This window comes from Protobothrops mucrosquamatus, unplaced genomic scaffold, assembly GCF_001527695.2.
Source record: "Protobothrops mucrosquamatus isolate PMUCROS unplaced genomic scaffold, P.Mucros_1.0 scaffold1792, whole genome shotgun sequence".
NCBI lineage: Eukaryota > Metazoa > Chordata > Lepidosauria > Squamata > Viperidae > Protobothrops > Protobothrops mucrosquamatus.
In genome coordinates this window covers 11,931-25,941 of record NW_015387930.1, presented here as the reverse complement: position 1 = coordinate 25,941, position 14,011 = coordinate 11,931, and the positions used below count along the sequence as shown (strand labels likewise).

The window sequence follows — 14,011 nt, the reverse complement described above, 5'->3', positions numbered from 1 at the left end:
TGGAACAACCTGCCTCCAGAAGCGGTGAATGCTCCAACACTGGAAGTTTTTAAGAAGAGACTGGACAGCCATTTGTCCGAAATGGTATAGGGTTTCCTGCCTGAGCAGGGGGTTGGACTAGATGACCTTCAAGGTCCCTTCCAACTTTACTATTATTATTATTATTATTATTATTATTATTATTATTATTATTATTAAATGGTTGTCCAGTCTCTTCTTAAAAACCTCCAGTGTTGGAGCACCTGCAATTTCAGGTGGCAAGTCGTTCCACTGATTAATTTTTCTCACTAGCCAAGAAATTTTTCCATATTTCTAAGTTGCTTCTCTCCTTGATTATTTTCCATCCATTACTTCTTGAGTTGCTTTGGAGAATAAGTTGACCACCACTTCTCAAATATTGGAACATTGCTATCCTGTCCTCCTTTTCATTAAACTAGATATGACCTAATCCCTGCAATCGCTCTGTCTATGTTTTTATAAATAATGATTACAGCATTGATTACAACCAGCCTTCTGCTATCATAATATTTCTTTCTGGAGGAAAAAAAAAACACTCCCAAATTTGTAAGATAGCCCAGTAGGGTTCAAGGATATAGGCGTCCTGCAATGTAGAATCTAGGAATCGGTGAGAAATAAAACATAAAACATGAGTTCCACCACAGCCAGCATTGGGAAAAAGTGCATTGGCAGATTTGATAGAATTGTTCTGATCCGACAAAAGTTTTTCCCTTTTGGGGGCAGGGTCTGTGAAGCCACAGCTCGCCTCTAGTCTGATCTTTTCAGGAATTGCCCTAAAAAAGGCTGCTTTTGAGAAATGTCAAGTCCCGAGCAATTAAATGAGACGGCTAACCAAACTTAGCTTATCCTAAAATACTCTTTTTGGGGGGGGGGGCTGCTAGATACCCTTGACAGAATTTGTAAGCAGACTGGGAGCTGCTTACCCTTTCATTTGACATTTTCTCCATTGAGATGGATTTCTGGAGTCCTTGGTGCTTTGGTTCTTTTCTTAACAGACGTTTCATTACCGAACTAGGGAACATTATCAGTGCTAAAAGGGAGTGGGGCTTTCTCCCTGTCAGTGTTGGTGGGAGTATTTGATCATTCCTTGATTAAGCTTGTTATTTATTGAGTTCCTTGATTGGAGAAATTGTACTGAGATACAGACAGAAAGCAAACCCCACTCCCTTCTAGCACTGATGATGTTACCTAGTTGGGTAATGAAACGTCTGCAAGAAAACAACCCAGCTCAGATAGCACCAAGGACCCCAGAGGCTTCCTCCTCCTCCACCCCACTCCCTTCTAGCACTGATGACGTTATCTAGTTGGGTAATGAAACGTCTGCAAGAAAACAACCCAGCTCAGATAGCACCAAGGACCCCAGGGGCTTCCTCCTCCTCCACCCCACTCCCTTCTAGCACTGATGATGTTATCTAGTTGGGTAATGAAACGTCTGCAAGAAAACAACCAAGCTCAGATAGTACCAAGGACCCCAGGGGCTTCCTCCTCCTCCACCCCACTCCCTTCTAGCACTGATGATGTTATCTAGTTGGGTAATGAAACGTCTGCAAGACCCCACAGTTCAATCCTAAATTGCAAATATTCTCTTCTTTTGGCAAGGTGGTAAGAAGTATACTTGCTGTTGAAGAGGTGCTCAGCAGACCTTTGGCAGACAGACCGTTTGGTTATTATTGCTGTCTGACTTGTTTTTGTTTTATGCTTCTTTTGTGTTTGTTGCAGGATCTTATGGCCAAGGTGAGGGCGATGCTTGCAGCTTCTAAAAATATTTCAACCAGTGCCTCTTGAGACGGGAAAGATGGAAGCTCCAGAAGGAACAAAAAGTCCTCCTTAGCTGCTGGGGGGGGGGGGAAGGTCCTCTTGCAACTCTACCCGAGTTGCAAAAACTTCCTTTGTGGAAAAACAGCCCTGGGAAGGGAGCCTTGTAAATTATGTTCTGATTGGTTTCTCAGTAAGAATTTTACAACAAGCGGTGCCTGTATATTTGTAAATACGACATTCCGGCGAGTGTTACCCGAATAAAAAATGCAGAGAAATCCTTTTTATTAGCTAAAAGGCTTTCTGGAGATTGGTTGTTACTGTTGTTGTTGTTGTTTCTCCTTTCCTTTGTTTCAGATGACCTTCTGCTCGGCTTTTTCAATCAGGGTCCTCTAAAGTAGTATGCGTAAATCGAATTTAGCAGAACAAAGCGAGGAAATGCTAATAAAAACAGCAGGCAAAAGGAGGGGGGAAAAATTAGGCCAAAGGACTGGCGTTTATTGAGCTGTATATAGATTGTGCTTGGAGAGACTAATGCAAAAGGGTCGAAGGGAGAGCAGATTCCTACTATTCTCCAGGATGTAATTGGGAGCTGACTTGCAGGGTTTTATGGCTCCCAGTCAGAAAAAAAGCTAGATTAGTTACCGGTAGTTAGTGACAAGCATTCCAAGATTTGGAATAAGACTTCTTCATGCCTTGCTGAAAGAGGAGCTCAAAATTCTCCAGATATCCAGAGCTCTGCCAATGAAGGCAAATCTCAATTTATTTGACTTTATCATAAAATAGAAGATAGTTAGTTAGGGTTGTTTGTTTTGTTTTTTTTGTGGTAAGACAGAGTTGGCAGACTGTCTCTGTCTCTCTCTCTCTGTCTCTCTCTTTCTCTGTCTCTTTCTCTCACACACACACCAAACAAACAATTTATCAGGGACTTCTAATTAAAAATACATTGGATGCTTGGAGGATATAATAATCTCTTGAAGCACCACTTGTTGAAAATGCAAAGACAAACATACCACAGAAGACTGGCATTTAGCTACCAAATTTTCGTGGGGCAATTCTAGAAGGATCCGGGATGTTCCATCCCAGATCCACCATTCCAGAATTGGGGCGGTGCTGATTGTGTGAGGGTCTGGAAACCACAGCCGCCAGAACTCTTGTGAAACTAGTGGATTAATGCGTAATCCATTTTGAAATTAGTCAGAAAGGGGTAAAATTAGTCTAATAAAATCTCAGCTAGCTTTAGGCATTGGGGAGGGGAGGTGATTTAATGCTAGCTTTTTCCAAGTGTGCCTTCGTGTGTAGAGCCTCTTTAATTTTAAGAGTAAATGAATTCGCTGACCTATTTTTCCTTGACAACGTTATTATTTCTACAATCACTTTTCTAAACACAAAGCCACTGCTGTTCTCCAGAGCAGCTCTGACTGTACTTAATTTTGCCCAGGTCCCAAACACAGCGTTAAAAAATTAGGGAACACAAGGCAAGCCACAATCTGTTGGGTCATCATTTCAGACATACCTTCCTTACCTCAATCGATTAACAGAATAACCCTAGGAAGCAAGCAGTAAGGAATTTTGATTTCCTGCTGGCTTCCCCAGTGACTTCGTGGGAAATCACATCGGGAGATCACAATCACATGACCGTGGATGGGTGCGGCAGCACCGCAGGGCGGTGGGGAGTGGCCACAATTTTATCATAACAACTAGTCCGAAGATCCTTTCCATATCAATCCCACAGGAGTCCCGGGACACATTTTATTTTTAAGTTAATCCATTTGCGGCACCTTGATTCGAAAATTTGTCCTGTGTTGCACCGTTTTGCCCAACCGCAGTTTACAAACAAAAACGAGAGATAGTTTTAATACTTTATCGATGTTGCCTTGTCTTTATAAACGGCTACTGGCAAACCGCAATTACGCACCGAATCTTGCCAATTTCCTATAATTATAGCTTGTACGAACGGAGCACAATGCCTTTTTTAAAATCCCAAAGAAATCAAGAGGGTTTTTTTTTTTAAAAAAAAGTGGCAGCTCTGAACAAGAGCCAGATTAAAATTTTAAATAGGACTTTGTTTCCGCCTTTAAAAGTTGGAACAATTCAGTTTCATAATATAGCGCATGACAAAGCCTTTTGATTTCACAGATTTTCTTTTTATTGTTATTTTTTTTTAAAAAAAAAAAAAGTCCGGAGACCTTGAGTTTAAAAAGTATGAGGAACTTCCAGAAAATCCTCAGTTAAAAGGCTCTAACGTTTTGCTTTACAAAAATCCTGCTGATTTCAGGGTTACATCCGTTTGTCGTTTTCTTAGCAACAATGCCGAAAAATGTGCCATTGTTAGACCTAGCCTACAATCGAGGCATTTTGAAGTGGACCTTCATCCCTGTATTAAGGAGTCCCAACCCTATTTGTCTTTTGACAATCTTTTTTTTATCATTTATCAGTCTTGTGATGGGACTGCATCAAGAGCAATGAAACATCTGCAAGCAAATCACCAAGCTCGGAGATCTTTAGGGGGTGTTGTTTTTTTTTCCAAATTGTTTTCCCAAGGGGCGATTTTTTTTTTGTCTCCTTTTTTCCTACGCAATGCATTGTAGTTCGAATGCTGTTAATGGCATGTCTCCCTTTTTTTTTTTCCTTCTCTCTAAAATATATCCCCTATTTAAAGAGGGGGGGGAAAGAGCTACACCATTTCCGTTCCCTGACTTTCTTCACATTTTTTCTGTATATTGCACTTGGCCGACTTCATAATTGCCTCCGGTTGCATTATGAAAAAAAAAATAAAGACGCTTTAGTTAGACCCTGATAAATAAGGACTTATTGTTTATCGGCAAGCGAAGTGCAGAAAGTTGTGTGTTCTGTTTTGAAGAAAAAAGGCACAGGAAATACATTCTGCTCCGTCTTACGGGGTGAGAAGGGGACGTCACAGGAGATGCACTATCAATCTTTAGTTCCTTATTTGATTTATCCTTTAAATGCAAGTTATTTCCACTAAGTTCTTAACGTCTGGAGTGTTGCGGCAGTGGTAGATTCCAGACTTTATGATGACGATAATGTCCGATTGGCAATTCCATGGACCAGTTCTCTCTCTCTGCCTTCCCGATCTTGCACTACTTCTTCAAGTTATTCTGTGTTCTGGCTGGTATCGCTTTTGATGGTGTCCAGCCACGATGTTCTTTGGTGGCCTGGTTTCCTTCTACCCCTAACTCTTCCAAACATAATCGCTTTCTCCAGTGAATTTCCCCCATCATGACAAGGCCCCAATACGTGAGACGCAGTTTTTGTGATCTATAAATATTTGGTACTTTTACGACTGAATTCATTCACTATCAACATTACAGGGTTGGGGCTTTGTTGAACCACCTCCTGGTTGGGATGACGAAGAGATGTGGCCCCATCGTGGCTTCTCACCTGGCCACATCCCCTCCGTTTGGATGTACAGAGAGAACTCAAAACAACTCTTTTGCCCAAGTTCTTTAGAGAACTTGGCTTCTCCGAGATCTTGAGATACAGGTAGTCCACGATTTACAACAGTCCATTTCGTGACTGTTCGAAGTTACTGCAGCACTGGAAAAAAAGTGACTTATGACCATTTTTCACTGCAGCATCTTCATGGCCACGTGATCAAAATTTAGACTATTGGCAACTGACTTGTACTTATGACAGTTGCAGAGTCCCGGGGTTATATGATCCCTTTTTTGCAATCTTCTGATGAGTGCGGTCAATGCGGAAACCAGATTCACTTAACCGTGTTACTAACGTGACAAACCGCCGTATTCACTAAGTAACCGTGGCAAGAAAGGTCGTAAAACGAGACAACATTCACTTGACAAAAGGTCTCGCCAACACAAAATGTTTAGGCTCAATTGTCATAATTTGAGGACTGCCTGTATTTATCTTTCCTTGACTGTTCCTTTTCAAAAAGAAAGAACAAACTGCATTTCATCTTTTCCAGAACGGTGGGAGATGTTTCTTATTACTTTTACAAGGATTTTGGCTCCTCCGTCTCCCTTTTTTTTTTTAATAAGTGTTTTGCCACACCACAGAGACAGTGTATGAAAGATAGAAAGCCTTTGCCTTTCAGTGGCTACTTCCATATAATATTAATAACCACTTAGCTGACCATAAATTTGTTGAAATGGGTCTGGGTGTAATTGAAATCACCCACATACATTTCCATTAAGGTAGTTGGAGAAAAGATGGGTTTTTCACTCCGGGCTGCCTAGAGGCAAATATTAAACCCATTCAAGGCGCTTTTTACAGAAGCCAAAAATAGTTGAAGTTTGCCCTTGAAAGTTCTGACTCTTCCCAACGATCTTATCAAAAAGTTGACTTTCCAAAGATTTTTTCCCCTTCTTTTGACTTTTATTTCTAACCCTAGCACACACACTGCCCACCATTTTTCTACAGAATTTGAATATCTTAAAAAATTTCTTCATCCCTTTCTCTGTCTTTAATAAACCTTTTTACCAAGATAAGAAATGTATCTATTTCCTGTAGGAGCTTTTTTTTTTTCATTTAAATACGATTTATTCTGTTTTCCTTGATTAATACATCACTAAGATAAATGGTCAGATCTAGAATCCTCACTGCATTATGCAACCTCTCTTTAACATTCACTGCAAAATGATTAAGTGTGATTTGTTCTGGTTTCTTTGATTAATACATGATCAAGATAAATTAATTTTCAGAGCTATGATCCTCGTTGCATTATACAATCTCTCCAACATTCGCTGCAAATCGTTTTGGCTTACCCGCTAATAACGTGACACCACTGACCTCAAAAACTACATCTACATTCACATCCCCATCTAATGTTACCACAAACATTCCTATCCATATAACCACAGATATAGTAAATGAAAACAGAATTGATTTTTCCCAGAGAAAAAAATTTGACAGAGGAAAAAGATGGTTGTTGTTTTTTTTTTTTAAAAAAAAATCAATTTGGCTATGATGATTGAAGATAAACTGTCATTTGGGGGATAAGCCAGTTCACTTTTCACTCTCTGAAGTATCGGGTTTAAGGGATTCAGTGCTGAAGGTAGAAGATTTGCAGATTCTGAACAGCTTATCATTCACATCAAATTGATGCTTCCAGAGATGAGAGCTTTTCAAAATGCAGACGTTTTTGCCCTGCAGGACCTTCACTTCTCTTTCAAAAAGTGGAATAAATGCTTTGAAAGACGAAGAAATCAGGGTGGTTCATTCAGCCTGCCTTAATGTTAAAAAAAAAAAAACCAGCAAATGCCACACTTGTTAGGTGACATTTGACCACAGTGAAGATTACAGACAAGAATTCCTGACAAGATAACATATTATTTTTTTCCTATCAATCCACAGTTGCAAATTACCAGTTAAGTTAACATTTGGTAACCGTGAAAGAATACGTTTAATTTTGCTGTAGAAAATGAAGAGATCTTTTCATTCTGGCTAAGTCTGCTAAAATGATTCCGATATAGGAATTGGGAAAATAATTTTAATTCAGCAAAGCCTTGCCATTAACATGCAGTGCTGCTTTCAACAAAAAAAAATCCAATAGCTGGGCTTCGTGTCATCTTCCTCTGGTGGGTTTTTTTGTTTTCCTAAACTTATTTTTTGAGACTTTGCATTACTTTCTTATTCGTTCCAAAATGAGGCCGAATCCTCTCGACTGAATAAATACTCTGAAAATCAATTGCAGCCCCGTCTCTAGCCCTATGAAAGCAGTAATTTCTGATTGAGCTAAAGACGGAAAGCTGAACTAATTATTTTTTTCAGAAGAAAGTATTTTTCCCGTAGCCCCCCTCTCTCCAAAATGAAGGGGGCACGGCAAAGAACCGTTTTACAAGACACCCATTATCTTGGAATAAAAGCAGGTCTTGGGATTTGGGCTGGGCGTGATGCAAAATGAAAACCAAAAAATCAACCCACAAGTTGGATTTACCTGACATCTTTACAACCTGACAGCAAATCACCAGAGCTTTGCTTAAGCTAAAGATATGTTTAGACAGCGGGCAAAGCAAAGACTAAGAATGGAGAAAAGTTAAAGAATTAAGATAAATCTTAAAAAAAAACAAAAAGGCAAGGGAACAAATGGTGTTTTAACAGCTGAACTGTGTTGTCCCACTCACACACCTACATAACTATGATTTAGGGCACTGGTGTCAAACTTGCCACGTCACGCAACGTGTCGCGACATATCGTGACTTTTTTTGAGTGGCTGGAGCTGGGGTGGGCATGGCCTCCGCATGATGCAACTGGCCCACAGGCCAGCGGTTTGACACCCCTGGTTTAGGGGGTTTATTAATATTCCCCAGCAACTCCCTTCACCCAAAACCCAGAACTGTCCCAATTAAGTCCAGCCACAAGCAGACCGATGCTAGTCCACAGAGCAGTGGCCACAAGGCACTCAAATCAAAATAAACCCACCAGGCAAAATCAAATCCACAATACAAGAGGGTTCACGAGGCAAGAAAAATCCAGGCAGGATCCAAATCAAGGCACGGTGTCAATCCAAAGCGAGGCAAGAAAGCACAACAACCAGAAAACACACAGCTAGGAAATGAACCCATTGTTCCCAGCATCGCTTCCATCTGTCTGCTGTGCTAAATAGCCAGCTTCCAGTACAGCCCATCAAGAGAGGGCGAGGCTTTCTCCGTGCGAGTAATCTGGCTGACCTTCTCTGCTCCTGCCTTTTCTCTGCCCTACCTGCTCTTGGATCAAGTGCAGTTCTTCCTCATCACTGACCGGCTGCAGCTGCATGCTTTCCCCACCTGAAGCCTCAGGGCTGTCCTGCTGCAGCTGTGCTTGAGCCAAACCCCTCTCAGACGGCTGCTCGGAGCCACTGACCAACTCCCCTCCAGGCGTGCCTGAAACTGGTTCATCCTCCCCTGAGCTGGTATCTGGAGAGGTATCTGGGGAAGCATCCGGGGGAAGTCATCACATGAGCTTCCAAAATTGAAAAAGCAACTTGGCTATTTAATGTTTGTAGGCTGTCAATTTCCCAATGGGGGAGTCCTGAACAGCCTACTGAAGTCTTTCTCCCTCCCCCCCTCCACACACAGTAAAGGTAGGTAGACCTTGACTTCCAACTATTCGTTTAGTGACCGTTCAAAGTTATAACGGCGCTGAAAAGAAAAGCGACTTGCAACTGGTCCTCCAACTTGCAATCATTGCAGCATGCCCAAAACTGAGGGATCAGAATTTGGAGGTTTAGCAACTGACCTGCATTTACGATGTCCTGGAGACACGTGATCACCTCCCAGCTGGCTTCCAATGAGCAGAGTCCATGGAGGAAGCCAGCTTTGCTTAACAACTACACCAGTGGTTCTCAACCTTTTTAATGCCGCGACCCCAACCGGTCGTAAGTCGAGGACTAAACCGGTCGTAAGTCGAGGACTAAACCGGTCGTAAGTTGAGGACTAAACCAGTCGTAAGTCGAGGACTACCCAACCGGTCGTAAGTCGAGGACTTTCCCTGCCCGGGAGCGCCGCACATGCGTGGTTCCGCCCCCTGCGCCGGCCGAGGCGTAGCTGGCAAGTGGCAGAGACGGAGCAGGCCGACCACCAGCTGGCCCAGCCCAAGGGAGGTAAGGCACCCGCCGGAAAAGGGGGGAAAAATGGCGGACAAAAAAAATGGCGGACAGCCTTACTTGGCGACCCCCGTGAAATGGTCGATCGACCCCAAATGGGGTCCCGACCCACAAGTTGAGAACCACTGAACTACACGATTCAGTTAACTGCAGTGGCAAAACAAAGATGCCGTAAACTCCGGTGCAACTCACTTGAAAACTGCCTTTTCTTAGCAATGGAAAGTTTGGTCCCAACTGTGATTGTAAGTGACTATCTTTATTCATGAGGAAAACCAGGAGGAATAAGGGACTTTGGGAAGATGGATCTTAGCATGGCAAGGTGACCCTGATCGCCATCACCACCACCATGGCGCAGTTGGTTCTAAATTGTGCCATCTTGCCCAACACCAGAGACGAGTGTTCCTTTCTGAAACCAAACCAAGCAATTCTGTTCTTCCGTCATCACTGCTTTTTGGTCTCTGATCAGACTAGTTGGATGCCAGATGCTTGTTAAATGTCTGCAATGGATCCTGTGGGACCATGTCCTTTTTTTTGTTAATGTATCGCTTTTTATTGTGATGGGTCAAACAATGCAACGATCCGTACGGAGAACAAACAGGAGGTAACGATTTCTCCATGCTTTGCTGCGTGGAAATTGCAGCGGAGCAGCCAAGATAATCATGTATTGAGGGACACAGAGGAGATGTTGGGGAAAGGAAGACACCGGAGCGAAGTCCTCTCCATTATATTCAATCACATCACTGCTGGGAGAGGGAAGAAGGCACTCACCTGAATCGCCAGAAAGCCACAAAGGAGACTCTCAAGAAAACGTTAATAATGAGGAACGCTGCTCAGGATTAAAGGAGATGTTTTGTTCCATGTTGGGTTGAGTATCCCCCCCCCCGGATGGTCCAGTGATGTTCTCCTCTATCATCTGAGTGACGGTCACTCAGAAGATGGACTTATTCTTCATCACCCCAGAGGACAGGAGTCAACCAACAGATTAAAATGATCAGAAGAAGGTTTTGAGAAATTTCCAGCAGGCTGCCACATGACATGGAGACCTCTCCTCGAGGTCTTCAGTGACAAGCTGGATGGTCATCCATCTTTGGTCTGCCTGTTTTGCTTGGATGTTTTTAAGTTTTGCATGTTCCAAGAGCTAGCACAGGAAGCACCCACAAAGTATGTGTGCGTTTTGTGCATGTGTGTGTAATTAGCCCAAATCAATCAACCCATTGAAAGTTACGGACTATAATTTACCGTGCTGATGATCCAAGGATCACGAAACAAGGATGGTCATCACCAAAAGTATCTGAGGGGCTGCCACAAGGAAGAGGGGGGTCAGGTTGTTCACCAAAGCACCAGAGGGAAGGAAGAGATACAATGGAAGATGATCGAAGAGAGAAGCAACCTGGAATTAAGGAGAAACTTCCTGACAGTGAGGACAATCAACCAGTGGAACAGCTTGCCTCCAGAAATTGTGGGCGCTCTATCACTGGAGATTTTCAAAAAGAGGCTGTATAGTCACTTGTCTGAGACTGTATATGTTCTCCTGCTTGAACATGAGGCTGGACTAGAAGACCTCCAAGGTCCCTTCTATTCTATTCTATTCTATTCTATTCTATTCTATTCTATTCTATGCTATGCTATCCTATCCTATCCTATCCTATCCTATCCTATCCTATCCTATCCTATTCTATTTTGTAATTCTATTCTATTCTGTAATTCTATTCTATTCTATTCTATAACTCGAGGAGGAGGGGGGAGGACGGAGGGGGAGGAGGAAGGGGAGAGAAGAAGGGAGGGGGAAGGAGGAAAGAGAAAGGAGGAGGAAGAGGAGGAGGAAGAGGACAGGGAGGAGGAGGAAGAGGAGGAATTTAAAAATAAAATGAGTGTAGAGTATATATAATCTGTTTTCTTCTTTAAATGATTTGCCGAGATCTGATCAGATTGTTTACTATTTCCCCAATGCAGTACGTTTGATGTAAACATACTAAAGGCAAATTCAGACCTTTGCAATGACATTACATGGTTCAAAGCTAATTTGCTGCAACTAGAAATCTTCAAGGTGACGAAGATATGAAATTCTTAAGGAAAAACAAGCTATCGGTTTTATGCAACTCCGTGCAGGCAGTCCCTCGAGTTACCACAGTTCGTTTAGCGGCCATTTGAAGTTACAACGGCACTGGAAAAAAAAAAGCGAATCATGACCTTTTTTCACACTTCCATTCCTTGCAACATTCCCACGGTCATGTGATCAAAGTTCAGACGCTTGGCAACCGACTCGTATTTACGACGATTCGCAGTGCCTTTTGTGACCGTCAGACCAGCAAAGTCAATGGGGAAGCCAGATTCATTTAATAACCGTGTTACTCACTTAGCAACCGCAGGGCTCCACTGAACAGTTAATAATAATAATAATAATAATAATAATAATAATAATAATAATAATAATAATAATAATAATTAGTAGTAGTAGTAGTAGTAGTAGTAGTAGTAGTTGTTGTTGTTGTTGTTGTTGTTGGAAGGGACCTTGGAGGTCATCTGGTCCAACCCCTTGCTCAGGCAGGAAACCTAATACCATTTCAGACAAATGGCTGTCCAGTCTCTTCTTAAAAACTTCCAGTGTTGGAGCATTCACCGCTTCTGGAGGCAGGTTGTTCCACTGGTTAATTGTTCTGTCAGGAAGTTTCTCCTTAGTTCTAGGTTGCTTAGTTCTAGTTGTAGCAGGAAAGGTCGTAAAATGGGGCAAAATTAACAACTGTCTCGTTTAGCAACAGAAAACATTTGGCTCAATTGTGGCTGCACGTTGAGATCATCCAGCTGACAAAGTATCTCGTGAAGATGTAGAGGTTTTTTCCTTTGGCCCAAATTGAGCGTCCAAAACAAACAACTGCATTTCCTGCTAATGAAATTTCTAAAAATGTTATCTTAACTTTGAGTTAACGGTAAAGATTCAGGCCACGGTGGATTTCCTGTGAAATGAGACAAAATATTTTCTGATCTATGTCTTCCTTAACCTTTTAATTTCTCCCCTATTTGGGGAGACGTTGCTCCTTCGTTATCACTTAATGAAGCCCGTAACTATAACTCTATCAAAATCAGGGAAAGGTCAAACTGTATACTTCCATTATTAAGATATCTCTCTGAATAATATTGATCTAAAATGAAAACCTGGGGGTAAAACTTCTGCCTGCAAAACATGCTCCTAGATTGGAGCAAAACACAGAACAGACTGATTTATCCTATACTTGGTAGACCGGGTGCTCCAGCCAACACACACACACACACACACAAATATATATTCCACCACCTGAAATCCTGTTTAACATGTTTTCTCATCCTGAAAATCAACTCTGCGTCGAAGGTTAAATATGAGAGAGTTTTATGCATTTATACTGATTGTTATATGAACAATATTTCTCTCGGAAGACTTGAGATCTGGAAAAATAAACTAGTTTTTTTTTTCTCTCCCTCGTAGAATTTTTTTTTCACGTCTACGGACTCCTCTTTAACCTTTTTCATCAGGCAGACAGAGTTCACCGAGAGCGGTAAGCAGTAAATCACGCTTTACAGACCACGGTCTCTGGCTTTACAGTGTGAAGTCAAGCAAGCCATGTTTTCGGTTGTCGCGTTACGCCATGGCGTGTCAATCAGTTGAGAAAATTGAGTCAAACGGAGTCAATGAAGGTGAGTTTCTTGACTCGGAAAGTTGGATCGCTCGACTTGTTTGCTTTCCCAGATCGGGAAATCAAAAGTTTTCCTCCGGTCCATTTGGCTTGATTTTTCTTTAATAGTTGAATCAATTCTAAGCCAGCGGAGTCTATTAGATTTGATCTTCCAAGCATGAAGCCAGTTCAATTTAGGCGTTTCAAACCAATGGGCTTCGGAGTGAAGCTACAGGTGGTCCCCGACTTACGACTTACAATTCAGCCCAAATGTTTTGTGGTCGAGCGAGACATTTGTGAAGTGAATAGAACAACGGATGGAAACTAATCAAGGAGAGAAGCAACCTAGAACTAAGGAGAAACTTCCTGACAGTGAGAACAATTAACCAGTGGAACCACCTGCCTCCAGAAGCGGTGAATGCTCCAACACTGGAGGTTTTCAAGAAGAGACTGGACAGCCATTTGTCCGAAATGGTGTAGGGTTTCCTGCCTGAGCAGGGGGTTGGACTCGATGACCTCCAAGGTCCCTTCCAACTTTATTATTATTATTATTATTATTATTATTATTATTATTATTATTATTATTATTATTATTATTATTATTAAGTTGAGGACTACCTGTACACACCCTTAGCAGGAGTTTGGAAAAATATTTGCGTTTTGATTTATTGAATCTTTATGCATCTTAATATTTAATGTTTTGGTACGTTTATTTTATTATGTTGTCAGCTGTCCAGAGTTGCTTGATAGTGGGATGGGTGGCATATACATTTAATAAATAAATATAAAGTTAATAAATAGATATAAATCCAAAAATGTATAGATTTAATAAATACGAATTTAATAAACAAAGAATCCATTTAATAAATAGATGCATATGCATTTAATAAATGAAATATTTGTTGTACGCTGCCCGGAATAACTTGTTTATGAGATGGATGGCTATATAAATTAGGTACATAAATGAAGGAATAAATATCACCTCTGATTGTTTTGGAATATCGTTTGGTTAAAATTAAACAGG

At 41.6% G+C, this 14,011-nt stretch overlaps 1 protein-coding gene across 1 annotated transcript in view; it reads left to right on the top strand.

The window, feature by feature from the left end:
• LOC107293988 (splicing factor, suppressor of white-apricot homolog) overlaps nt 1-2,082 on the top strand; it is a 13,234-nt gene extending 11,152 nt beyond the window's left edge. Inside the window, exon 5 of the mRNA XM_015823180.1 lies at nt 1,738-2,082. Within this exon, the coding sequence (XP_015678666.1) occupies nt 1,738-1,803 (66 nt within the window). The 3' untranslated portion in view covers nt 1,804-2,082. The remainder of the gene's footprint in view (nt 1-1,737) is intronic.
• The last annotated feature ends 11,929 nt before the right edge of the window (nt 2,083-14,011 follow it).